The sequence below is a fragment of the Plecotus auritus genome (assembly GCF_963455305.1).
Source record: "Plecotus auritus genome assembly, chromosome: 10".
Taxonomy (NCBI): Eukaryota; Metazoa; Chordata; class Mammalia; order Chiroptera; family Vespertilionidae; genus Plecotus; species Plecotus auritus.
Window position 1 is genome coordinate 13764712 of NC_137785.1, and position 27327 is coordinate 13792038.

The following is a 27327-nucleotide window of genomic DNA, read 5'->3' on the forward strand; positions in this document are numbered from 1 at the left end:
CTCCTCACGCAGACTCTGCCTGCACTGAAGCGGGGGTGGGCTTGGAGGCCTGGGAAAGGCCCCCGTCTCCTCCAGATGCAGCATCTGCCTCACCAGCTGGGTTCTCACTGGGACAGGAGCCGCATCTGGGCCCGGTTTCAGCTCTGCGCACGCACAGCGTCCGCTCCTGCTGGGAACGTGATCACCACCCCGGGTTTCCTAGGAGACCGCCGAGCTCATTTCCATTTCAGTTTCCCAGAGGCCAGGCCAGCCTCCGTCAGGGCCACCACGCAGCCAGGAGCCAGAAATGGACCTCAGCCAGGGACACACCAGGGAGCAGAGCCCCTAGGACACGCACACAGGTATACACACAAACATACATGTATGTACGTATGCGTGTATGTGTACGTATTTACTTACCGCAGTGCCTTGGCTTCTGCCATTTGGGGGGCTGGCACCTCAAAGTCCCTAGAGCCAATGGGAAACTCCCAGGCAGGAGCTGAGGCTGTGGTTCAAGGGCCACGTCTCTTCTTCCTCAGGAACACCTCCGTTCTGCTGCTCCCGAGGCCTTTCAGATGACGGCACACACAGAGTATGCAGTCACACGCACTGTATTTATCTCACACAAAACCGGCCAGTTGTTGAATCGAACCCAGGAGATCAAAGTCCTCATTATTAGACGAGGAGTTTTTTTTTTTTAATATATTTTATTGATTTTTTACAGAGAGGAAGGGAGAGAGATAGAGAGTTAGAAACATCGATGAGAGAGAAACATCGATCAGCTGCCTCCTGCACACCCCCCACCACCAAGGTACATGCCCTTGACCGGAATCGAACCGCAGGCCGACGCACTATCCACTGAGCCAAACCGGTTAGGGCTAGAGGAGGAGTTTTGTATCCACACGGCCCCACCCCCCCACCCCCCAGCCACAGGAAGGACTGAGGACAGCGTTCATCATTCTGGGCCAGAGTGTCTGAGCCTTGGGTACACTGGGCTCAGCAGTCTTCTCCCAAGTTCACGTCCACCCAGGACATCAGCTTGTTCAGCAAGAAGGCATTTGAAGGTGTGATTAGCTCATGGCCCTACATGGGATCATTCTGGCTTCACGGTAGGCCCAAACGCAACCACTGCTGTCTCTGGGAGAGAAGGGAGGAGGTGTGGACACACATATATTCAGGAGCCCCTTCTGCTCTTAGAAATTATTGGAGACCCAAAGAGCTTTTGCTTCTACACATTACACTTACATAGAACTTAGAGAAATATTTTATTTATATATCTATTCATCTTGTATTTGCCATGCCAGAAATTAAAACTGAGAAATCTGTAAAATACGCGTATTAATTCTCCTAAGTGTCATAATGATAAATCCACTACATATTAGCATAAATAATAGATTCCCCCCCCCCAAAAAAAAACACACACACACACACACAAACAACTGTGAGAGAGGAGTGGCACTGTTTCACATTTTTGCAAAAACGTCTGGCTTAATAGAAGATATTTCTCACATCTGTTTCTGCATTCAATCTGTAACATAAATGAGAGAGAAAAAGACAAATAACATCTAGCTGTCCTTAGAAAATTTTAAAATATGTTTTTATTGTTTTCAGAGAGAGATGAGAAAAAAACATTGATTGGCAGCCTCCTGCACGCCTCCTACTGGGGATTGCACCCTCAACCCGGACATGTGCCCCTGTCCCAGAATTGAACTGGGCCTCCTGGTACATGGAACAGCGCCCAACCACTAAGCCACACAGGCCGCGCAGGAAATGGTTTTGATGTTGAAGAGCACCAGCAAGTCTTGAGAACACCCAGGGTTCCACAGAGCACACTTTGAGAACCACTCTCCTCCGTAGCAATCTTCAGGCAGCTGTGACTTGTACTCAGTCACATCTGCTGGATCCTTCCATGGGGCCATTCATTAGACAGAAACCCCGAACTCAGACAGAATCCAGTTCATCTGCATTTCGTCTATGGACTACGGTTTTGAGATGTGGATTTAGAAGTCCTTCTCGTTTCAAGGCAAATATCCCTGTGATCACTCTAAATGGTGAGCTGCCCCCCGTGTGCATATAATCCACACACACACACACACACACACACACACACACACGAATCTGTCCCTGAGTATGATTTTTGCCATCAGTTGAAATAACATGATTTTTCCTCTTGACTAATGTCTACTGATGCCGACAGACTTTTTGCCGTGAGGCCATGCCATCATTTCCTGTCATAACGCAACTGGATCATAATACGGTTCTTCTGGTTGGTAAACCTTTCGGACATTTGCCTCTCTGGGGTGATGGCTCACTTTATGTGCCACCTTAGCAAACATGTGGTGCCCAGTTGTGGGGTCAAACCCCAGTCTCGCTGTTGCTGTGGAGGTATTTTGTGTGTGACAGCAAATAGGTGACTGGGAGTCACGCAGATAACGCTCCACAAGGTGGGGGGTCCTCCTCCAATCAGTTGAAGGCCTTCAGAGCAAACACTGAGATTTCCAGAAGATGAAGAAATTCTTTTTCGATTCCGTATTATTTAAATATTTACAATGAGCATGTTTTGTTTTAACACTTGAATATTTTTTAAATATGTATTTTTATTGATTTCAGAGAGGAAGGGAGAAGGAGAGAGAGATAGAAACGTCAATGATGAGAGAGAACCATTGATCAGATGCCCACTGGGGATCGAGCCCGCAACCTGGGCATGTGCCCCTGACCCGGAATCAAATCTGGGACCCTTCAGTCTGCAGGCCGACGCTCTATCCACTGAGCCAAACCAGCTAGGGCAACACTTTAATATTTAATAGAGAAATAAACTATAGGCCCTTCATACAGTTTTGTTCATCTCAGAGAGTCAGGACGGATAAGAGGGATGGAGTGGAGGATGACACCTAAGTTAGGGGGTGCCTGGGAAACGGGTCATCGGACCACAGTGTCTCAAGGAAGAGATGAAACCCATCAATGCACAAATGAGAGATTTCCTCGAGCTTCGCAGTTCAGAATCTTACCTGGAGGGTATCCTCACCTGTGTCTGGGGCTCTCTGAGATCTAAAGGCCGGGCCCCACGCTCCGATGCTTGCCCTGCCTTCATTCATGGGTTTGGTGATGCGTTTGACAACTATTGGCGGAGCGCGTAGGGAATCCCAGGTCCCCTGCTGGGCCATGGAGACGTTGTGATGACCAGGAGTCATCAGATGGAAAAAATCTTAGAGACGTGACTCCATGAATGCCTGTGAGGCCGCGGAGGAGGAGGTGGCAATGAGGGAGCTGCATCCTTCGCCTCTGAGCATCAATGGGGCGGGATGAGTCATAGCCCAGGCCGCCAAACGTCATGGGCAGGTCCTTCTGATGATATTGAACAGACAGCGGTGGCAGGAGGGTGGGGTCATGATGTCTACCTCGGGCGCCCTTCCCAGAGGGCATGATGACCTACCTTGCCAAGGTCCACCAAAGAGCTCTTCGGGGACATCCGACGACACACCTCAGAGGAAAGGAACCCAAATGCATTCAAAATCAGCACCTAGTGGCTACTTCTAACAATTACGTAGCAAAAGGGATGGGATTCGGTCACAATCCCATCCCTGTCTCCCCTGCCCTCCCCGCTCCCTCCTTGCTCTGTGGGGGCCGCTGCCATGTTGTGAGCTGCTGGAAGGAGAGGCCACAACCAAGGACTGGTGTCCCCCCACAGCCAGCAGCCGTCAACAGCGAGGAGAGTGGGTTTGGAAGCGGATCTGCCGCCTCGAGAAGACTCCAACCCAGCCAGTGCCCCCTGACTGCAGCCCCTGAGGGGCCCAGAGCCAGGGCCCCCAGCTGGGGGTGCGGCTGCTGACGTTGGCGATGGAGAATAGTCAGTGTTGGTTGTTCTGTGCTGCTAGTCTTTGGGGGCTGTTTGTTACGTGGCAGTGGGTAACCGATACACGTGTTTACGGTCTCCTCTCCCCACACTGGACTAGGACCCCTGTGAGGGCAGGGACTGCTCAGTCATGTCACCTCCGTGTCCTCAGACACAGCCCAGCAAGAGCCTGCGGGGCCGGGTGCTCAGAAGCTTGTGGAACAATGAAGGGGTGAAGGACAGCACTCGTTAGTCCTAGTATCTGCTTTTCAAAGATGCAGACACTCAAGAAGAGCACGAGGGAAAATAATTCACTGGCAAATAAAATCCCTCTTCTGATCCTGCATGTACAGCCCCCCTCCTCCGGGAAAGTTATTCTCGCGGCCTCTGGTTTCCTAGGAGACCACTGAGCTTACTTTAGCTTTAGTTTCCCCGAGGACAGGACAGGCTCAGCCAGGGCCACCAAACAGCCAGAAGCGAGAACTCTATCTCAGCCAGGGACACACCAGGGAACAGAGCCCGTGGGACACACACACACACACACTCACACACACACACACACACACACACACACGTATGTATGTTATATGTATGTGCGTGTCCGCGTGAGTGTATTTATTTTTTTATTGCACAGCACTGGCTGCTGCCATTAGGGGCCTCCTGGCACATCCACCGTCCATAGAGCCAACGGGAAACTCCCAGGCAGGAGCTGAGGCTGTGGTTCAAGTCTCTTCTTTCTCAGGGACACCTCCGTTCTGCTGCTCCTGAGGCTTTCAGATGAGGGGCCAGTCCTCCCTGGGTATTTAGGAAAACCTTCTTTACCTAGAGTTCACGGATTGCAGATGTTAATCACGTCTCAGACCACTTCCCAGAGCCCTGGCCAGTTTGGCTCAGTGGATAGAGCGTCGGCCTGTGGACCAAAGGGTCCCGGTTTGATGCCGGTCAAGGGCATGTACCTGGGTTGCAGGCTCCTCCCTGGCCCAGGGCACATACAGGAGGCAACCAATCGATGTGTTTCTCTCACATTGATATTTCTCTGTCTTTCCCTCTCTTCCACTCTTTCTAAAATCAATGGAAAAATATCCTCGGGTGAGGATTAACAACAACAGCAACAAGACCACTTCACAGAGGTGCCTAGAGCAGAGGGGGGTGGAACTTGGGACTAGCGTCAAGCCAATCGACACATAAGCTGACCCCCACTTTCCTCAGGGTTTGTTGTAGGGACCTGGCCCTCCCGGTTGCTGGAGCTGGGGGACAGTCCATGTTGTGGGGACCTGGCCCTCCCGGTTGCTGGAGCTGGGGGACAGTCCATGTTGTGGGGACCTGGCCCTCCCTCCTGGTTGCAGGAGCTGGGGGACAGTCCATGTTGTGGGGACCTGGCCCTCCCTCCTGGTTGCAGGAGCTGGGGGACAGTCCATGTTGTGGGGACCTGGCCCTCCTGGTTGCAGGAGCTGGGGGACAGTCCATGTTGTGGGGACCTGGCCCTCCTGGTTGCTGGAGCTGGGGGGACAGTCCATGTTGTGGGGACCTGGCCCTCCCGGTTGCAGGAGCTGGGGGGACAGTCTGTGTTGTGGGGACCTGGCCCTCCCGGTTGCAGGAGCTGGGGGGACAGTCCGTGTTGTGGGGACCTGGCCCTCCCGGTTGCAGGAGCTGGGGGACAGTCCGTGTTGTGGGGACCTGGCCCTCCCGGTTGCAGGAGCTGGGGGACAGTCCTGGCAAGGCTCCCCCTGCACCTGCCGGTAGAGCCCGAATCAGTGGGGCGGCTGTCGGGAGGGAAGATGGACCCCAGGCAGGACAGCCTGCGATCCCGTGAGGACCGGCTGCCCCGGGAAGGAAGCCTGGGGGCGTCTGCTGGCCTCCGGGGCTCCTCGGAAGAGAGCGTCCTGCAGGGGGAGCCCCGGGCCTTGGCGGTGAGGTTGACTGCTCCTGGCTCAGGAGCTGGAGAAGCTGTGGGCCTGGCCGCTGCCCCTCAGGAAGGAGGCGGGACCACCAGCCAGCAGCACCCGCGGAGCTGAAAGCTGTGGCTTCTGCCTCCCCAATGCCCTCGCGAGGCTTCCCGGGCCCCCACTGACAGGGAGCTACGTGGGGGCGGTTCTGGGACACGCTGCGCCTCAGCCACCAGCGGGGCAGGACCCGGGGCTCCCCTTCGGCGGGGCTTGTGCCCCGCACAGACTGACCCTCTGGGGGTTCCAGGCTTCTGGGCCTCAGGGTACAGAAGAGGGAGCTGACAGGGGGGCGGGGGGAGGGAGGGACAGGCAGCAGCTAAAGGCGCCCACGCAGAGGAGTCAAGTGCTGGCCGACAAAGTGGCCGAGACCGTGCTGGCCTGTGACACCGGAACTTGCAGATTTTAGGCCCACAGCTCCCCTTCCAGGGACCCTCCTGCCCGCTCCCTTCCTCTGTGGGCTTGGGCCTGCCACATGGCCACTTCCTCTGCCTCCTCCTCTGTCAGGGTGTCACCCACTCGGGAGACCCCCCCCCCCACCCCCCGTGCTTCCCTCCACTTCATTTGACTTTTTTGCGGCTCTTCTTTGCTCCATGAAGGGACTGTGTCTCTAGTTAGTTATTTTGTGTCCACTGATCCCAGAGGAATGGAAGTCCCAGCGGAGCCCACACTCCGCCTGGTGAGGGCTGGGTCTCCAGGGCCTGTGGGTAAGCAGGCAGAGGGGCACCCCATGATGCTGTGGAATCATAAAGGGGCTCTGCAGGCTTGTATGAGTGTGTGCCCCCACCCCGCCTAGGCTCCCTGAAACACCAGTGACAGTCAGTGTCCTCAGAGTCTGGGACTAGCCACGTGGTGCAGCACCCCCAGGGCCCACGGTGCAAGAAGCAGGCGGGGCGAGACGGGGTCCCAAGACCTCCTGGATCAGAGCAGAAGGAAGGGGCCGTGGCAAATGCATACCTGGACCTGGTGTGTCCTGGGCGTGTTTTTAGCCCCCCAGATCTGGAGCATCCGGGGTTTGTTCCCCAGGTTTCTGAGTTTGCAGGGGCCTTGGCGTTGTAAACAAACCTGATGCCTGTCGTCTGACTGTGCACTGAGTGAACCCACAGAGCTCTCCGCTCAGCCCCCCAAGGTGCCCGGAACTACCCATCTCAGCCGCCAGTGAGCTGTGCAGCCCTGGGCTTTTAGTCAAACCTCTCCTGTGGCTCAGAGGCTAAGAATGCCGCTCCCACGTCGCCAGCCCGCCTCTGCAGGCTCACAGGCATTCTACACGCCCACGGAACCCATCCGATGCCTCCTGGTCATCACAATGTCCCCATCGCCCAGCAGGGGCCTGGGGTTCCCTAGGTGCTCCGCCAAATGGTTGTCAAATGCATCACCAACCCAGGGCGAGGCCAGACATCGGAGCGCGGGGCTCGGCTTTGAGAACCCAGCGATCTCCAGCAGGTGAGGACCGCGCTCCGGAGGCCCCGAGGCAATTACCAGACCTTCAGTGGATTTCATCTCTTCCTTGAAACACTGGTGTCGGATGACCCCAGTTTCCCAGGAACCCCCTAAACTAATTCACCTGTCATCCTCAACTCCATTCCTCATACCCATCCTGACTCTCTGAGATGAACAAAACTGTATTAAGGACCTGTATTTTGTTTCTTTATTCAATGCTACTAAAGCAATACGTGCTTATCGTAAACATTTAAATAATACAGAATCAAAAAGGAGAATTTCATTTTTAAAAAATATATATTTGTATTGGGTTCAGAGAGGAAAGGAGAGGGAGAGAGAGATAGAAACATCAATGATGGAACAGACTGTGAAACTACAGCGGGAAGGCAGAGGAGTTTGGGGGGGCGGCTGTAAGAGATCAACCGAAGGACTTGTACGCATGCATTTAAGCATAACCAATGGATAAAAAACACTGGGGGAAGGGGGCAGGTAAAGGCATGTACTGGGGGGAAGGGGAGGCCAGGGGAAGGTCAATGGGGAAGGAAAAAAAAAAAAAGGAGACATATGTACTACTATTTGTAATACTTCAAACAATTAAAAAAAAAGAAATTACTGTGTACAACTGTTTGCAAAAATTATCAAATAAATACCTCTATGAAAAAAAAAAAAAGAAACATCAATGATGACAGAGAATCATGGATCGGCTGCCTCCTGCACGCCCCCCACTGGGGATCAAGCCCACAACCTGGGCATGTGCCCCTATCAGGGATCAAACCGTGACCTCCTGATTCATAGGTCGCTGCTCAACCGCTGAGCCATGCCAGGCAGGAGAATGTCTTTATCCTCCAGACATCTCAATGTTTGCTCTGAAGGCTTTCAACTGATTGGACGAGGCCCACCCACCTTATGGAGAGTTATCTGACCCCTAGTCACCCGATTTCAGTGCTGTCACACATACGAGACTGGGGTTTGACCAGACAACTGGGCACCGTAACTTAGCCAAAATGGCACAGAAAACGAGCCGTCACACCAGAGAGGCAGGTGTCCGAAGGAAAGCGTTAGGCGATGGAGCCTAAAGGTGTATCAACCAGAAGAGCCATGTTATGAACCAGCTGGGTGATGACGGGAAGTGCCGGCATGGCCTCACGGCAGAACACCCGGCAGTGTAATCCCCCACATTAGTAGAGAGGAAAAATCATGTTGCGATTGCAATTGTTGGAGAAACACACTCGGGGACAGATCTGTGTGTACGTGGGGACTTTATACAGCAAGGAAATGGCGTCCAATCCTAGAGTGGAACACTGGCCTCTGGGATGAGAGAGGGGACTCCCTCCCGGACATCTCCAGAGGTTACTCTTAATATATTAAAGACCAATGGAACAGGCAATACACTGAAAGGAATAGAAGAAATATGAGAAAATACTTTTGCCTTTGAAATGAGAAGGACTTTTTAATCCACATCTCAAAACCATCCTATATAATCAAGTGTCCGACCATTCATTTCACCATTCATTCGACCGTTCCACCAGTCGCTATGATGAGCACTGACCCCCCAGGGGGGCAGATTCTCCAACCGGTAGGTTAGCTTGAAGCTGGGGTCCGGCCAATTGGGACTGGGTGAGTCGGGCCGGACACACCCTGGAGCCCTCCCGCGGTCCCTCCCCAGCCAGCCAGCCCCCACGGCCCCCATTGGGACTGGGCGAGATGGCCCGATGGCGCTGATTGCCGGCCAGGCTGAGGGACCCCCCCTGGTACATAAATTATTGCACTTGGCCTCTAGTAATCCATAAGACAAAATGGTGATGAACTGGATTCTATCTGAGCTCGGGGTTTCTGTCTAATGATTGAGCCCATGGAAGGAGCCAGCAGATGTGACAGTGCAGCAAGTCACAGCTGTCTGAGGATTGCTAGGGAGTGGTCCTCAAAGTGTGCTCTGAGGAACCCTGGGTGTTCTCAAGACTTTCGGGTGGTCTGCGACATCAAATCCATTTACTCGTGATATTTAGATGTTATTTGTGCTTTTCTCTCTCATTTATGTAACAGACTGAATGCAGAAGCAGATATGAAAATCTGTCCTTTTTTAAAATGCCTTTACATATTTATTGATTTCAGAGAGGAAGAGAGAGGGAGAGAGAGATGGAAACACCAATGATGAGAGAGAATCATAGATGGTCTGCCTCCTACACGCCCCACACTGGGGATCAAGTATGTGCCCTGACCGGGAATCGAACCCTGACCTCCTGGTTCATAGGTTGTTGCTCAACCACTGAGCCCAGCTGGGCTATACCAGCAATTTTCAACCATATGCCACAAGAAATATGCCATACCTGACTATTTAGTCAGGGCCACTGACATATTTTCCCCTGGATTGGGAAATAATAAAAATGATAACAGCCAACTCAATAGTTGTGGGTATGAATGAGCTAGCTGTCTTGAACCTTAAATATATAGGTCATACAATAGAGTTGCATCTTATTGGTCACATCACATAATAGGTTATTTCTGATTGGTTAATGTTTTGGTTCCAGAATCCTTATATACAAGTATAGGCATCTGATTTTTTTAAAAGATATTTTTATTGGTTTCAGAGAGGAAGGGAGAGGGAGAGAGAGATAGAAACATCAATGATGAGAGAGAATCATTGACTGGCTGCCTCCTGCACATCCCCTACTGGGGATTGAGCCCGCAACTCAGGCATGTGCCCTTGACCGGAATCAAACCCAGGACCCCTCAGTCCGCAGGTTGATGCTCTATCCACTGAGCCACACTGGCTAGGGGTATAGGCACCTGATTTTTTAAAAAGTCGCTTTGGAGCAAAAAGGTAGGTAATTATTATTATTGTTGTTGTTTTGTAAATCAATTAAAATTATACCTATTTTTTGGCAGATCATCAAATATATTTTTGGTGTGCCTCAGAATTTTAGTAATTAGCTTACGTGTGCCATGAGATGATAAAATTTGAAAATCACTGATTTGTGTTAAATATATAATGGATTTATCATTGTCATTTAGGAGAATTAATTATCGTATTTTCTAATTTCTCAGTTTTAATTTATATCATGGTAAATATATGATAAACAAATATATAAATGAAATATTTGTATATAGGTAAATGTAAATAAGTAGAATATAAATATAATGCACATCAGCAAAGGTTTTTGGGAATACTTGATAATTTTTTTGAGTAAAAAAAGGGTCCTGGACCCAGAAACAGCATAAGATGCTTCTACTTATAGGTAGCTCCTTTCTGTATCCCTGGTATAGAGCACTTCTCAGCCGTCCTGGCTCCCCAAATCCCTAACTACTGAATATGTTATAAGCAGCCCAATTCAGGGTCAGATCATCTCAATTGGATATCCTATATAATAAAAGCCTAATATGCAAATTGTCTCCTCGGGCGGTCCTTCGACTGAGAGTTTGACCGGGAGTTCAACCGCTCACTATGACGTGCGCTGACCACCAGGGTGCAGTGTGGAACACGGTGGGCATCAGCAATGTGGCACTGGCAGCGGGCGGCAGTGGAGGTGCTGCTGGCCCCAGTGGGCCCTGATGAGAGTGGACCGTGGTGGGATGGTGGAGCAGGTAAGCGGGAGGCGCCAGGTCAAGGGGGGTGTGAGCGGGGGGGCCCCCGATCGCCTCACTGATCACTCCGCAGACGGTGACCAGCAGTGGCGGCAGGGAGTGGGGCCGTTGCCCAGCTCCCAGGCTCTAAGGGAGCTGGTTGGGGGGAGGGGAGTGGCAGGGATGGGAGGACGGCCTGGCCCCAATCAATCGTCCCGCAGATGGGATGGTGGAGCAGGTGAGGGGGCAGCGCCAGGCCAAGGCGGGGTGCCAGGTGGGACTGCAGGGCTGTAAGGCTGGGAGCATGAGCTGGGGCTGTGAGGCTGGGGGTACGAGCTGGGGCCCAATCTCCGCAGGCCAACCTGAGGGACCCCACCTGTGCATGAATTCATGCACCAGGCCTCTAATATATATCTCCCACATCCCTCTTAGAATAAAATGTACTGAATCTTAGTCTATAGGACAACTTGTGCTACCACTACCACCAATCAAATCAGGACAACTTCTCAAATCTCTGAGAATACTGGTCAGGATTTTAAGGACATCCAGGAGTCTATAGACTTTTTAGCACACATGGTCCTTATTCATAGAGAAGCCCTGGACTGAACAGGGCGAAGTCTGTGCCATGAATAACACTTCTTGCAGCAAGCAGCTTAGCTGAAGAAAGGCCTCACAATCTCTTGCCTCAGAGGTCTGGGCGCAAATTAAAGATATAATACCATCCCTATTGGCTAGCTCCTCTTCTCAGACCTTTGCTCATACTGTTTTTTATTATTACTCACTTTAACCATTGCCTGTTTAACCTTTTCACACCCTCCCATTTAGAAGCCCTAAAGCTACAAGTGGTCCGCCCCATGGAACCGCAAATGGAGGCTGCTACATCCATCTTCCGTGGACCCTTAGTTCGCCCACCTCCCATGGGACCCTGACTGCCGCCTCCAACGACGACCCCTTTGCCAGCAGGAAGTAGTCAGACAGACTGGCATCCCCGGTCCCCAATGGCAGTTGGGGTTTCCAAATCGGAGTGAAGACTGAAACGAGTTTTTAGGGGTGAAATAGGCAGGTTTAGGAAATTTTAAAAAATAGGCAGGGGTGATGCCACAGTCTGTAACACAATTTGTGATAAGGTAATTTTCTAACACGGAAGTAAGGTCTCCCGGCCGGTGTGGCTCAGGGGCTGAGCACCAACTTACGCACCAGGAGGTCACAGTTTGATTCCAAGCCGGGGCAACATGCCTGGGGATTGGGATGTGCAGGAGGCAGCCAATCAACGATTCTCTCCATGAAAAAAAAAGGACAGGGCTACAGAGCTGCAGAAGGGTACATTTCCATAAGACAAGGGAGCTGGGAGCTGCAAAAGGTATATATTTACAGAATAAAGGAAAGGACCCTCCCCCCCTTCGAAGCAGGAGGAAGAAAGCCCAGAGGGAGTAGGAGAACAATAAGGGAGAAGAAGGAGGGAACCTCACATCAGGCTTGAGCTCAGGAGTTGCTATAGTGACCAAATCAAAGGGGATGGTGACCAATCAGAGGGGATATTGAGGCACAAAAAACTGCAGCCTTTATAAACCATGGAAAAAGGGACTTGGTGGGACTCTTTCCCCCTCCCCACGTGGGAGTCTGTGCTTGTTCTTCAATAAATTTCTACCTTTGCTATATAAAAAAAAAAAGGGGGGTGGGGTGGGGTCCTGATTGTATGTGTTTTCAAATCTCCACTGGGTTTGGGTCTACCCTAGGTCTAGAAATATTTCATCTTGAGAGTCTTAAGTAGTTACATCTTTATTTTATTTATTTAAAAAAATTTAAATTGATTTTAGAGAGAAGAGAAGAGGAGAGAGAGAGAGAGAGAGAGAGAGAGAGAGAAACATTGATTTGTTGTTCCACGTATTTATGCATTCATTGGTTGATTCTAGTATGTGCCCTGACTGGGGATTAACCCCACAACCTTGGCGTATCGGGATGATGCTCTGAACAACTGAGCTACCGGACCAGGACCCGATTACATCTTTAAACACCTTGTTTCCAAACCAGATCACATTATTAGGTTCCAGGTAGGCATGACTTTTGGGGGAACACTATTCAGCCCATATACCTAGGTTAGGGACACTCTGGCCAAGAATGACGAATGCTAAACTCATTCTTTGGTGTGGAAGGAATGCCAGCCCCGTTGATGCAAAAGTCTTGTCACATACAGAGAACTTCGATCATCTGGTTGTGATTATGTAGTGACTCATTGATTAATGGTTTCAGGGTGTGTCATTTCTGCCTATTAAAGGATACTGATCTGTACTCACTACAGCCAGACTCTCAAGAAACACAGGCCCTGCGCGACACCAGCTCACAGCTCATGGCCAAAGTCCTGTGCCTTCTTGGTATGTAGTCTGTGTTCCCATCTTCCCCATCCCAGGCCCAGCACCTACCACTAAACCCTAAACCTACACCCATTTCCAACTCCCATTCCACTCCATCTGCACCAACCCAGCTCATCTATGCTTCCAACGCCATCCCCATCCCAAACCCCAAACCCAACCCCATTGCCAACCCAACTGTATCTCCATCCCCAGCTCATCCCCATCACTAACCCTATTCTCTGACCCTCACGTGTCCTTAACTTGCCCTTCTTTCATCCTATCCTCACCCCAGCCTCAGACTTCAGGTCTTCATCTTTCTCTCCTCCAGTTGCCTTCTGCCTCCCGTTTTCCCTGCTCTCTGGGCGAATGCATGTCTACTCCCAGAGCCAGAAGGAGACAGGTAAGGTTCTGGTGGTTTTCTGGGGGTGATGGATGCTGGATGGCAAAGAGCTGAGTGAAGATCCAGGGGCTGTGAAAGTTGAGTGAGAGATTTTCATAATCCACTGGAATTTAACTCCATGAGGATAGGGATTTTTGCTCTTTTCTCATGATTTTTCTAGTTTCTTAAGTGTCTGTTGGATTTTAAAAAATGTATAAAATACCCTTCTCCACAGGCACTTTGCTTTAGCTTTAGTATCTCTCTGTACTTCATCACAGATCACCCTGACCCTCCTGACAATCCTGTTTTCTCACGTTCTTGAGCTCCCACACCCCACTTGCCTCACCTGATGTAGGTGGTCTCTGGTGTCTGGTATTATTATCTGCCCTCTTCCCTATGCACACTCATCCACCTCCATGGCTTTCCAAGCATAACCTTCAAATTGTTAAAAAGCATAGTTCTCAGGCTCTGACTGAGGAGCTCAGTTGGTTAGAGCATCGTCCGGATATGCCAAGTTTGTGGGTTCCCTGGTGAGGGCACATACAAGAAACAACCAATGAATGCCTTAAAGAGTAGAGCAACAAAACCAGTGTTTCCCTCTCTCTCTAAAATCAATTTTAAAAAGTGTGTGTGTGTGTGTGAAAGCATATTTATCATGCAAATGAATCATGAGTGTATTTAATATTTTATTGAACTTATTCATGAAGGACTGAGAATATGATAAACTGATGCAAAGGGGATATGAGAGACTGAAATTCATATAGTCAATGGGAAAGGATGGTGAAATAAGATTGGTAAGTAAGATACAGAACTATTTTTTTTTTCTAGGTAATTTTTTTCTGCCTTTAGGATATTTATTTATTTTAGGTAAGGAGCGAGGGGTCCTGGACTGCGAGAGCCCTGGACTGTGAGAGGGAGTCTGACTGCCGGCTTAGGCCCGATCCCCCCCGACAGGCGGACATCCCCTGGGGAGTCCCAGACTGCGAGAGTGTGCAGTCCGGGCTGAGGGACCCCGCCCCCCAGTGCACGAATTTCGTGCACCAGGCCTCTAGTGTTTCATAACGCTTGGTTGAGTGCTGGTCATTGGGCATAAAAATTGTAGATATTTTAGATAATTTCTCTTCCTTCAGAAGAGGTTCAGTATTCCCTACGCTATACGAATTGAGTTGTGGGCGCTCACCTTAGTACACTCAGGAACTGTGATAAGTCGAGGCTGAGTTGCAGTCCTGACAGTGCTTCGTCTACCTCTGGCTCACCCATGGGCCTCCCAGATTTTTATCTGAGAGTCTGGTGTCTACTCCAGGGCTCTTCTCTGGTGGATCGCCACGTGTGAGGCCATGGTGCGTTCCACTTTGCTTTCCAGAGGCCTTTTGCTTAGGTTTTCCATCTCCTGCTGGTGGGGCAGATGTGTGATGAGCGCTGTAATGAGAAGGTGTCTCAGACCAAAGAATGATGTGGGTGATGCCACAGCCTGTAACACAATTTGTGATAGGGTAATTTTCTAACACGGAAGTAAGGTCTCCCGGCCGGTGTGGCTCAGGGGCTGAGCACCAACCTACGCACCAGGAGGTCGCAGTTTGATTCCAAGCCAGGGCAACATGCCTGGGGATTGGGATGTGCAGGAGGCAGCCAATCAACGATTCTCTCTCATCATTGCTGTTTCTATCTCCCTCTCCCTTCCTCTCTGAAATCAATAAAAATATATTTAAAAAAAATAAAGTGGAAGTGAAGTTAGAGGGCCAGAGGTTCTGTGCGAATTATTCTCCCCTAACAAACCCCTGATGCTGTACTTTTAACAGTGGTGTGACTCCTGTAGTAGAGCTGGACAAGACAAAGGGACAGAGATGGCGGTAGCACCGGGGGCCATCCCTCCTGATGCTCTTTTGAGGAATGATCGTGTATCATTGATTGTATTACCAATTTGGTAATAGCTGTCATGCCATTCCAGCTGTTCCTAAAACAATACGTGTATGTATGACTACATTTTAAGGGACACAGATAAACATCCGCTGGCAGGACAGTGAGTTTGGTGAAAGATCACAGCATTAAAATTTAAAAATGAAATAGAATCTGGTACACGAGGATGGAGTCGGTTTTGTTCCCATCTGCATCTCTACACAGAGACCCCATGTTTTGTAAATAGCCTGAGGGGAAAACACTGTGTCCTAGTGGCTCCCAAGTCTCGCCGAAGTGTCTGAGTCCAGCTCTGCCACCCAGCGGTGGGACTCTGTGGGTGCAAAGCCTGGATTCTCGGCCTCCTGCTCATTCCCAGAATCAGCAAATGCCCCCAAGTAAATGCAGCTGCAGAAGTCAGCTTGCTTTTCTAAGATACCAAGCAGTTATAATCGTCTATAGGCCAGGCTTGTGGTTCCTTTTATCATAAAACTAGCGCCCCGATGCATGGATTTGTGCACATGGAAAGGAAATTAATTAGAAGGTGGACGCTGGGGCAGGACTGGGCGAGACGGGCCGGACACGCCCTGGAGCCAACCTCCTGCGGTCCCACCTGGGGTGGCGCTGCGGCTGGAAGGGCATCTGCGGAGTGAGCAGAGTCCCTCCTGCAAGTGGGATCTCAGCCTGGCCTGCGGGGATCGTGCCAAAACCGGCTCTCCGACATCCCCCAAGGGGTCCCAGATTGTGAGAGGGCGGTTCTCAGGTGACGCACCCCGGAATCAGGCTCCCTCCTCCCTGGTTCCGGGGTGCATCACCCGAGAACTGCCGCTGCCATGTTACCGCAGCTCGGCAGCTCCTGCATTGAGTGTCTGCCCTTGGTGGTCATTTTGCATCATAGCTACTGGTCAGACAGTCGCGTAGCCTTTTATATATATAGACTAGAGGCCCGGTGCACGAAATTTGTGTGTGTGTGTGCCCCTCAGCCCAGCCTGCACCCTCTCCAATCTGGAACCCCTTGAAGGATGTCCAACTGCCCGTTTAGGCCCGATCCCACCCAGGCCTAAATGGGCAGTCGGACATCCCTCTCACAATCTAGGACTGCTGGCTCCCAACTGCTCACCTGCCTGCCTGCCTGATTGCCCCTAACCCTTCTGCCTGCTAACCTGATCAGCCCCTAACCACTCCCCTGCCAGCCTGATTGATGCCTAACGGCTCCCCTGTTTGCCCAATTGCCCCTAACTGCCCTCACCTGCAGGCCTGGTCCCCCGCAACTGCCCTCCCCTGCTGGCCTGGTTGCCCCCAACTGCCCTCCCCTGCAGGCCTGATTGCCCCCAACTGCCCTCACTTGCAGGCCTGGTCCCTCCCAACTGCCCTCCCCTGCTGGCCTGATCGCCCACAACTGCCCTCCCCTGCCAGCCATCTTGTGTCCACATGGGGGCAGCCATATTTGACCACATGGGGGCGGCCATCTTGTGTGTTGGAGTGATGGTCAATTTGCATATGACCTCTTTATTAGATAGGATTCTTTCAAACACTTAGTGGATTTTTGGGGGAGGGCAGTTGGGGGTGACCAGGCATACAGGAGAGGGCAGTTGGGGGGGCCAGGCCTGCAGGGGAGGGCAGTTAGGGGCAATCGGGTCAGCAGGGGAGCAGTTAGGAATCGATCAGGCTGGCAGGGAAGTGGTTAGGGGGTGATCAGGCTAGCAGGTAGAAGCGGCTAGGGGCAATCAGGCAGGCAGGCAGGCGAGTGGTTGGGAGCCATCAGTCAGACATCCCTCAAGGGGTCCAGATTGGAGACCGTGCAGGCTGGGCTGAGGGACACCCCGCCTCCATGCATAAATTTTGTTCACTGGGCCTCTAGTCTATAATAATAAAAGCATAATAAGCTAATTAGACTGGACAGCCAAACGATCTTCCAGACATTCTTCCAGATGAAGCCGTGGCAGTGAAGGCGGAGGTAGAGGTGGTTAGGGGTGATCAGACAGGCAGGCAAGCAGTTAGGGGCATCCGGCAGGCAAGCAGTTAGGGGTGATCAGGCAGGCAGGTAGGCGAGTGGTTAGGAGCCAATGGTTCCGGATTGCGAGAGGGATGTTTGACTGCCAGTTTAGGCCCTATGGAGATCGGGCCTAAACCAGCAGTTGAACATCCCCAGAGGGGTCCCGGATTGTGAGAGGGTGCAGGCCGGGCTGAGGGACCCCCCCATCCCATGCACAAATAGTTCAGTATAAAAATGAATGAAGCACTGATCCATGCTACAACACGCATAATCCTTGAAAACATTACACCGAGTGAAAGAAACCAGATACAAAAGGTCACTTATTATATGATTTTATTTTCATGAAATATCCAGAATAGCCAAATCCTCAGAAACAGAAAATGCATTAGTAGTTGCCAGGGGTTGGAAGGAGGGGTAACAGGGAGTGACTGCTAATAGGTATATTTTGGGGGTGATGAGAATGTTCTAAAATTAGTGGTTATGATTATACAACATTGTAAATGCAATTAATGCTACTGAATTATACACGTAAAATTTGCCATGTTAACCATTTTACTATATATATATTACCATGATCTATTTCTGCCCTGGCAGGGTGACTCAGTTAGTTAGGGAATTGTCCTGATACGCCAAGGTTGTGGGTATAATCCCTGGTCAGGGTACATACAAGAATCAACCACTGAATGCATAAATAAGTGGAACAACAAATCGATTTCCCCCTCTTCCTCTCTCTCTGTAAAATCAATTAAAAATATTTCTAAAAGGTCCTCTAAACACAAACTTTATAAGCACATGAACTATTTTCCAAAATGGTTTTACACAGCTTCAAAGGGATCATTTGCCTTGCAGTGTGCAATCTCTGTTTTTTGTTTTCTTTTGTTTTGTTTTATTGCCTGCTGCTTGATTAAGTCAACCTGAAACATGTTAGGTTTTTGTTACAGCTGTGCTGACTTTGATATCAGGGTAGAGGTTAAGTTAGTAATACCCAAAAGACCTCAAAATACAGTGTCTGCTTCTGGAGCAGCTGGAAAAGGTCAATGGGGTAAAAGGAGGTAATACTTTCAACAATGAAGGGTTTAAAAAAATGGGCAAAGGACCTAAATAGACAATTCTCCAAAGTGGACATACAGAAGGCTAAGAGACATATGAAAAAATCCTCAAAGTCACTGATCATCCAAGAGATGCAAATTAAAACGACAATGAGATATCACCTCACCCCTGTCAGAATGGCTACCATCAACACATCAACAAATGACAAGTGCTGGCCAGGATGCAGAGAAAAAGGAACCCTAGTGCACTGCTGGTGGGAATGCAGACTAGTGCGGCCATTGTGGGAAACAGTGTGGAGTTTCCTCAAAAAATTAAATATGGAACTGCCATTGACCCAGTGATCCCACTTCTAGGAATATATCCTAAGAAACCTGAAGCACCAACCAGAAAGGATATATGCACCTCTATGTTCAGAGCAGCACAATTTACAATAGCTAAGATCTGGAAAGAGCCCAGATGTCCATCAGCAGAGGAGTGGATAGAAAAGCTGTGGTACATTTATACCATGGAATACTATGCTGCGGTAAAAAAGAAGGATCTCTTACCCTTTGAGACAGCAAAGTATCATGCTAAGCAAAATAAGCCAGTCAGAGAAAGACAAATATCACATGATCTCACTCATATGTGGAATCTAATGAACAAAATAAACGGATGAACAAAATAGATCTAGAGACACTGAAGCATAGAACAGACTTCGGAATCTCAGAGGGAACACGGGGGAGGGTGAGTGGATGGGAAAAGATAAACCAAAGATCTTGTATGCATATATGCATAACCCATGGACACAGACAACAGGGTGGTGAAGGCCTTAGGGGCGTGGGCGGGAAAGAAAAAGTAATGTTGTGGCTTAACTAAGATAAGCTTTCCCCCCCTCTATCTTTGTCCGAAAGTAGGTGGCTGGTCTGAGTGGGTAGACTCCTTTCTTTGTGGGATAATTTACTGAATTGGCTTTGACAACTTCAACAAATGGCTTCTATCTTTTCTTTTAATAGATTTCAGAGAGGAAGGGAGAGGGATAGAGAGATAGAGACAGCAGTGACGAAAGAGAGTCATTGATCAGCTGCCTCCTGCACAACCCACACTGGAGAATGAACCAGCAACCTGGGCATGTGCCTTGACCAGGAATCAAACTATCACCTCCTGGTTCATAGGTCAATGCTCAACCACTGAGCCATTGTTGTCATTGTTCATCAGCCAGGAGAAAGGAAGAAGGAAGAAATCAAGGACCAGCATCTTCATTTAAAAAAAGTTGTACACATCACTTGAGTTGATGAAGGCCTGACTTAGGCACACAACCACACCTCATGGCTCTGGAAGGGAGGTGGGAAGATCTTTCTTTCTTTCTTTCTTTCTTTCTTTCTTTCTTTCTTTCTTTCTTTCTTTCTTTCTTTCTTTCTTCCTTCCTTCCTTCCTTCCTTCCTTCCTTCCTTCCTTCCTTCCTTCCTCCCTTCCTCCCTCCCTCCCTCCCTCCCTCCCTCCCTCCCTCCCTCCCTCCCTCCTTCCTTCCTTCCTTCTTTCCTTCCTTCCTTCCTTCCTTCCTTCCTTCCTTCCTTCCTTCCTTCCTTCCTTCCTTCCTTTCTTTCTGTTAATCCTCACCCAAGAATATTTCCCCCCACTTGTTTTTAGAGAGAGCGGAAGGGAGGGAGGGAGGGGGGAAGAGAGAGAGAGAAAGAGAGAGGAGAAAGAAAGAAACATCAATGTGAGAGACACATTGATTGGTTGCCTCCCACATGTGCCCCAACCAGGACCAGGGATTGAACCTGCAACCCAGGTACATGCCCTTGACTGGGAATTGAGCCCACGACCCTTCAGTGCAAGGGTCGATACTCTAACCATGGAGCCACGCTGGCCAGGGCTTTCTGTTTTGTAAAATACTCGCCCGAGGATGTGTTTTTATTGATTTCAGATAGAGAAAGGGAGAGACAGAGAAAAAGAAACATTGATGTGAGAGAGGAGCATCAGCTGGTTGCCTCCCATATACACCCTGACCTGGGATTGAAGCTGCAGCCTGTTGGCGTGTGGAATGATGCTCCGACCAACTGAGCCGCCTGGCCAGGGCATGGCTGGCAGATGTTTCTAACTGGGCGACCATGAGCATCCTGTTACTAAGGGAGGGAGAAGAGAATGAATTTTAATGAACAGAAAGCAGTTTCTGTCCCCAGTTTGGATTGCTATGCGGAAGCTAGACATACAGGGCTTGTAGATCACAGTAACGAGTGTGGATTCGAGCGAGGGAAGAAGTGGGAGTGAGAAAGGACTCATGATCGTCCAGAGCAGGTGCTTGCCCCTAGGGTCTCACACTGGCTGACGGTTCCCATTTCCAGGTTCGATGATGACCGTCATATACCAGACATGGCGAGTCTGTGGAATGATGGCCCTGGACTCCAAGAACTCTGATGCAAGTTGCTGTGGGTCACAGCTGGTCTTTCACAGACCCACCCAGTGGTGCTGCTCTGCGAAGACGGGCTTCTTTGTCATCCACAAGAACCCAGGGAAGACGGAGGCTGAGGACTGCCGGAGCTACACCGCCTAAGGCCCCAGGTACACCCTCCATCCTCTTAAAGGGCCTGACAACATCTCCCTTGCAGCCATCCTTGGACTCTTGTCATTAAGAGGGTAAAGGAGTTTAGGGTCACAAGATCTTGAAGAATCCCTTGACAGGGCACTGGGGAGGTGCTGATTAGGACTACTGGTACCTGAAAACCTTTCATTTCTGCTTTCCGGTAACCAGAAATTGATTGCTTAAGACTCTGCGGAGTAGGGTTGCTCCTTTGATCCATCAAAAGCCCATTTTCATTTCTCCCAGAGCTGTCCAGCTGAAAACTACATTTCCAAGCTTCCCTTAAAGCCAGCGATGGATATGTGACTAGACATTCCCAGATAGCAGACCCCATTATCACTTTTGGAGCTTGCAGCCAACAGCTTCAACTATAGTTCTTTAATATATATATATATATATATATATATATATATATATATATATATATATATATATATATATTGTTGAGAGTATTACAGATGTTCCCCTCCCTCACATTGCCCCCTCCACCCAGTTCCCACCCCACTCCAGGCCTTCACCACCCTACTGTCTGTGTCCATAGGTAAGATCTTTGGTTAATCTCTTCCCGTCCCCTCTCCCCTCTTCCCTCTGACATTCTTCAGTCTGTTCCATGTTTCCATGCCTCTGATTCTACTTTATTCACCGGTTTATTTTGTTCATTACATTTCTTGTTCGTTTATTTTGATTTTTAGATTCAATTGTTGATAGATATGTATTTATTGCCATTTTATTGTTCATATTTTTATCCCTTCTTAAAGAATACCCTTCAACATTTCATGTAATACTGGTTTGGTGGTGATGAACTCTTTATTTTTCTGAATATATATTTTTATTGATTTCAGAGAGGAAGGGAGGAGAGAGAGATAGGAACATCAATGATGAGAGAATCATTGATCGGATGCCTCCTGCATGTGTCCTCCACCGGGGATCAAGCCTGCAACCCAGGCATGTGCCCTTAACTGGAATTGAACCTGGGACCCTTCAGTCCACAGGCCAACACTCTATCCACTGAGCCAAACCAGCTAGGGCAGTGATGGACTCTTTAGCTTTTTCTTGTTTATGAAGATCTTTATCTGACCCTCAATTCTAAATGAGAGCTTTGCTGGGTAGAGTAATCTTGATTGTAGGTGCTTACTATTCATCTCTTTGACTATTTCTTGCCAATACCTTCTGGCTTGCAAAGTTTCTATTGATAAATTAACTAACAGGCATATGGGTGCTCCCTTGTAGGTGATTAACTGCTTTTCTCTTGCTGCTTTTAAGATTCTTTGTCTTTAACCCTTGGCATTTTAATTATGATGTGCTTGGTGTGGGCCTCTTTGAGTTCCTCTTGTTTGGAACTCTCTGTGCTTCCTGGACTTGTAAGTCTATTTCTTTCACCAGGTAGGAGAAGTTTTCTGTCATTATTTCTTCAAATAGGTTTTCAATATCTTACTCTCTCTCTTCTTCTTCTGGCACCCCCATAATTCGTATGTTGGTACATTTGAAGTTGTCCCAGAGGCTCCTTACACTATCTTCATATTTTTAAATTCTTTTTTCTTTCTGCTCGGATGTTTTTTGCTTTTTCATATTCTAAATTGCTGAATTGATTCTCAGAATCCTCTACTCTACTGCAACTTATTCTTTACTTCAGTTAGTGTATGCTTAATTTCTGACTGGTCCTTTTGCACATCTTTGACATTCTCACTAAAATCCTTGAAGGTCTCATAAAGATCCTTGAGTAACCTTATATGGTTTTGAACTCTGTATCCAGTAGTTTGCTTGCTTCCATTTCTTTCAGTTGTAACATGTTTCTTTGTTTCTGCTTTTTGGCTGCTTCCCTGTGTTAATTTCTACATTAAGCAGAGCTGCTATGTCTCCTGGAATTGATAGAGTGGCCTTGTGCAATAGGTCTCCTGTAGGGCCCAGTGGCTCAGCCTCCCCAGTCACCTGAGCTGGGCACTCTAGGTGTGCCCCTGTATGGGCTGTGTGCACAGTATTGTAGTTGAGCCTTGATTGTTGTTGGTGTCACTGGGAGGAGTTGTCGTCCAGGCCAATTGGTTGTGAGGACCAGCTATGACTACAGTGGGAGAACTGCTGTGCAGAAGACACCCATATGGAGCAGGACTTGCTTCAGTGGGGCTTTGGTGCTCACTGAGTCTGCCTCTTGAGTGTGTCACTTGTGGATGTGTAAAGTTGTAAACTCGTATGGTCTGAACCTGTCCACTGGGTGCACTGGCTCTAGGGCCTCCAGGGAGGTGGAAAGTCAGCCACTGCCTGGGGTCACCTGGCAGGAGATACAGAGGGATCTGCAGACAGCTGCTATTTGTTATTTGTATTGGGCTTGGAGGTGCCCAGGCAAGGCCCAGCTGTGAAGCAAATCAGGCTGGTGCTAGTGCCAGGTCATGAGCATCTTTTTTTTTTTTTTTTCATTTACAATGTTCATATTTATTTTTATTAGTAATATTTTAGCTGCTCAATATATTTCCCTGGCATTAATGGAAAAAAAAACATTTTTAAAAAACCACCAAAAAACCCAAAACAAAACAACATGGTGTCTTTCAGAAGCCAAAATAATTTTTCTAAATTATGACTGAGTTTAAGCAGAGGCCATGCAATTTAATGACTAAAGAGACATCTATACATTTCCAGTGTGTTGGGTTAAAATCCCATTAAATTAGGCTCTAATTAAATTTTATCTGAACTATTTTTTATTACGTAATTATTTTTTTAATTCTTTAAAAAATCTTTATTGTTGGAAGTATTACAGAGGTCCTCCTTTTCCCCCCATTAACCTCTTCCATCCCGCTCCCATCCCCTCCCCCCCAGGCCCTCACCACCGCATTGTCTGTGTCCATGTATTAGGTATATATGCATACAAGTTCTTCGTTTGATCTCTTCCCACCCACCCTCCCCTGCCTTCCCTCTGAGGTTCATGCTTCTATGACTCTGGGTCTATTTTTCATCATCAGTTTATTTTGTTCATTAGATTCCACATGTGAGTGAGATCATGTGATACTTGTCTTTCTTTCTCTGACTGGCTTATTTCGCTTAGCATAATACTCTCCAGGTCCCTCCATACTGTCTCAGAGGGTAAGAGATCCTTCATTTTTACTCCTCCATAGTATTCCATCGTGTAAATGTACCACAGTTTTCTAATCCACTCATCTACTGATGGGCACTTGGGCTGTTTCCAGATCTTAGCTATTGTAGGTTGTGCTGCTATGAACATAGGGGTGCATACATTCTTTCTGATTGGTATTTTGGGTTTCTTGGGATATATTCCTAGAAGTGGGATCATTGGGTCAAATTGGAGTTCCATATTTCATTTTTTGAGGATACTCCATACTGTTTTCCATAATGGCTGCACCAGTCTGCATTCCCACCAGCAGTGTACTAGGGTTTTCTCTTCTCCACATCCTCGCCAGCACTTGTCTTTTGTTGATGTGTTGATCGTTATTCTGACAGGGGTGAGGGGATACCTCATTATTGTTAGGTGGCTCCCTCCCTACCAAATCATGCCAGCCGTTGTGAAGGTGCTGATAGAACAGCACAGAATACTAGACAAGACATGACACCGAAGGAACAGAATGTGAAGGTACAGAAGACCTCTGTAGCCCCAACAAAGTGACCACCAGAGAAAAGAGGATTAGGAAAGAGAAAAGAGCAAGAATGATAGAAAAAAAAAAAGAAAGAAAGAAATATGGGGAGAAAACACAATAAAACAAACCAATAAACCAAAAAAAGTCCAGAAAAAGGGTGGCAGAATCTGTAGATGCAGAGCTTAAATAAATAAAATAATGTTAAAGAATAGGAGGAGGACCACAATTTAGAATAAAGGATGGAGAAAAGAAATGATAGGACAAGAGAGAAGAAAAAGAGTTGAAAAGGAGACCAGAGGAGACAGCAGATAGTCCTAAATTTAGGAAGTGAAACAAGTTAAGAAATTAGGAGAAGGAGAAAAAAGAAAAAGAAAAAATTGAGTAGTGGAAAAAAAAAAAAAGAGAAAGGGAAATAGAATAGGAGCAGAGAAGAGGAAATTAGATATATGAACAAAAACAGCAGAGACTAGAATAATAACAAATCAATAAAGCAGATAGATAAGAAAGAGCAATTTTAAAAAGGGGAGAAAAAGGAAAGAGAGAAACTAAAAGGAGAAAGAAGAAAATGGGAGAAAAAAAAAGAGAGGAAGGAAAAGGTGCAAAAAATAAAAAAAAATTACATTAAAAAAGTGAAGTGTTGTTCACTTCAGCCAAGTTTTATGCCCCCTGGGAGCTGGCTTAGGACCCCACTCTTCTGTTCTGTCTGCCAATTCTGGGCTTCCTGTTAGGTACTTAGGTGCTGACCACTGTCAGGCACTGTTGTTTGGCTTTTAGCCCCCTGCTTGAAGCTCCAAGAGATCCACCAGTCCCCTGCTTATGTCTGTCTCCACAGGCCTTGGCTGCCAGCAGGCGGGGCCCATCTTCCTCTTTGCCTGTCTGCCAACTGTCAGCTTTAATCACTCAAGAGTTTGTTTCTTCCGAGAGATGCAAATCAAAACAACAATGAGGTACCATCTCACACCTGTCAGAATGGTGATCATCAACAAATCAACAAACGACAAGTGTTGGCGAGGATGCGGAGAAAAAGGAACCCTCGTGCACTGCTGGTGGGAATGCAGACTGGTGCAGCCTCTGTGGAGAACAGTATGGAGTTTCCTTAAAATTAAAAATGGAACTCCCATTGGACCCAGTAATCCCACTTCTAGGACTATATCCCAAGAAACCAGAAACACCAATCAGAAGGGATATATGCACCCCTATGTTCATGATCATGCCCTTCTTACTGGTCTCCTGGTGCTTTCTATACTTCCTTGTTATAAGTCACCTCCTTAGCTGGACCACAGTTGAAGATTCCAAGGGAATGTTCTGCAATTTAATTGTATTTCCAGCCTGGCCCTGGGACGAGGTGCCCAACAGGTCTGCCTATTCAGCTGCCATTTTCCTTATTCTTGGGCCTCTTATTAAGAGGTTTGGGGCACACTGTCACCAGCTGCTGCTTGTTTGAGAGATTTTAGCAAAGTCTGAAGCCTGAGCCAGGACAGGCCATTCATATGGAAAAGCTGCACTCATCTTTAATTCATCGCACAACTCTAGAAACTTTACATGCATTAACTCATTCAGCCCTCAAACAATCTCATGGTGCTGGCCCTGTGGATGAAACAGAGGCTCTACAATCAATCTAACAAAGTCTAGTGACCAAAAACAACCTAAAGGGTCATCTGATTGTAAATTCCTTACCGGGCAGGTCATGGTGGGTGGTCACCCCCCAGGTTTACAACTTCCTCAGTAAAAGGTTTATCTTGGCCTTCAGTCATTGTTCTTGTGCATCCAGGTTAACACACCTTTGAAATGCCAGAGAAATCCTTTTTTTTCAGACACCTTGGAAGCTTAGCCACCTTCAAGGGGAGCACAGAATCATGTTAACTATTCTGTAATCCAATTCCTGCCTTCCTTTCTCCCACCTTCGTGTAATCTTTTTACCTTCCCTCCTTAATCCCAAGTGTATATAAAAAATCGCAAAACTGTTATTCAGCATCATTGTCACTTGATTTTACAGATGAGGTTCTGAGGTGCAGTGGGGCAGGTTGTCCAGCAGAGGGCGCTCCACATAGTCATCGCCCTAAGAGATGTTCCCTGCCACTGGTTCCTAACATCCTCATAGCTAGAGTGCTTAGGTTGTGCCCAAGGCTGTGCTAAACGCTTCGCGGGAATGATCACACCTGAACTTTACAAGAAGACCCAGAGGTTGAGTTTTACAGATGAGGATCTTGAAGCTCAGGGAGGTAAGGACCAAGGTTACTGGTATACACACAGCCAGCGGTGGCGTGGGACTCAGGTGAGGACAGTCTGATCCCAAACCTCGGCCATGCACAGTCTAGTGATGAAAACAAGACCTTAAAAGCCACACGGGAAGAGGTTTTGCCTTTGCTGTGAGGCAGTGGTGCGTTAGATCATTCTATCGTTCCAGTCACTGCCTCTCTAAAGAGAAACACATTTCTTTATTTTAAATGCAGATGTCCCCCAATTCCTCCCTTCGCCCCCCGCCCCCCACACCCAGCCTCTACCCCCTTCCCTCTGGCCGTCACCACACGTTGTCTGTGTCTATGGGTTATGCATATATGTTCTTTGGCTAATCCCTTCACCTTCTTTCACCCAGTCCCATCTTCTGATGGTTGCTGTGTGCTCGGTGATGCCTTGCTCGGAGGAAGTATGTGTTCCCTTTGTCCATGGCGCGTGAGGGGACGTGCTGAGCGCCCTGTGCGAGTGGAAGCTCTGACAGCTGCTGAGAGGTTTGGCCATTGTCCTGTCACCACTGGAAGAAC

At 48.5% G+C, this 27327-nt stretch overlaps 1 protein-coding gene across 2 annotated transcripts; it reads left to right on the forward strand.

Annotated features, from left to right (window-relative positions):
• Positions 1 to 240: 240 nt before the first annotated feature.
• Positions 241 to 27327, forward strand: LOC308235733 (uncharacterized protein). Of its 2 annotated transcripts, none has more exons than XM_080644786.1 (5): positions 241 to 341; positions 13055 to 13127; positions 13435 to 13506; positions 20749 to 20965; positions 27162 to 27327. In XM_080644786.1, exons 2-4 carry the CDS (start codon positions 13103 to 13105, stop codon positions 20955 to 20957), a joined length of 306 nt encoding a protein of 101 aa, XP_080500912.1. In that variant the 5' UTR covers positions 241 to 341; positions 13055 to 13102; the 3' UTR covers positions 20958 to 20965; positions 27162 to 27327. The 2 variants fall into 2 exon arrangements, with proteins under 2 accessions (XP_080500912.1, XP_080500911.1); XM_080644785.1 differs by lacking the exon at positions 27162 to 27327 and adding an exon at positions 25398 to 25460.

Coding starts and splice junctions, on each gene's coding strand:
- LOC308235733 (XM_080644786.1), top strand. CDS start 13,103: ATGGCCAAAGTCCTGTGCCTTCTTG. Junction 13,128..13,434: donor CAAAGTCCTGTGCCTTCTTG/GTATGTAGTCTG, acceptor TCTCTCCTCCAG/TTGCCTTCTGCCTCCCGTTT. Junction 13,507..20,748: donor CCAGAGCCAGAAGGAGACAG/GTAAGGTTCTGG, acceptor TCCCATTTCCAG/GTTCGATGATGACCGTCATA.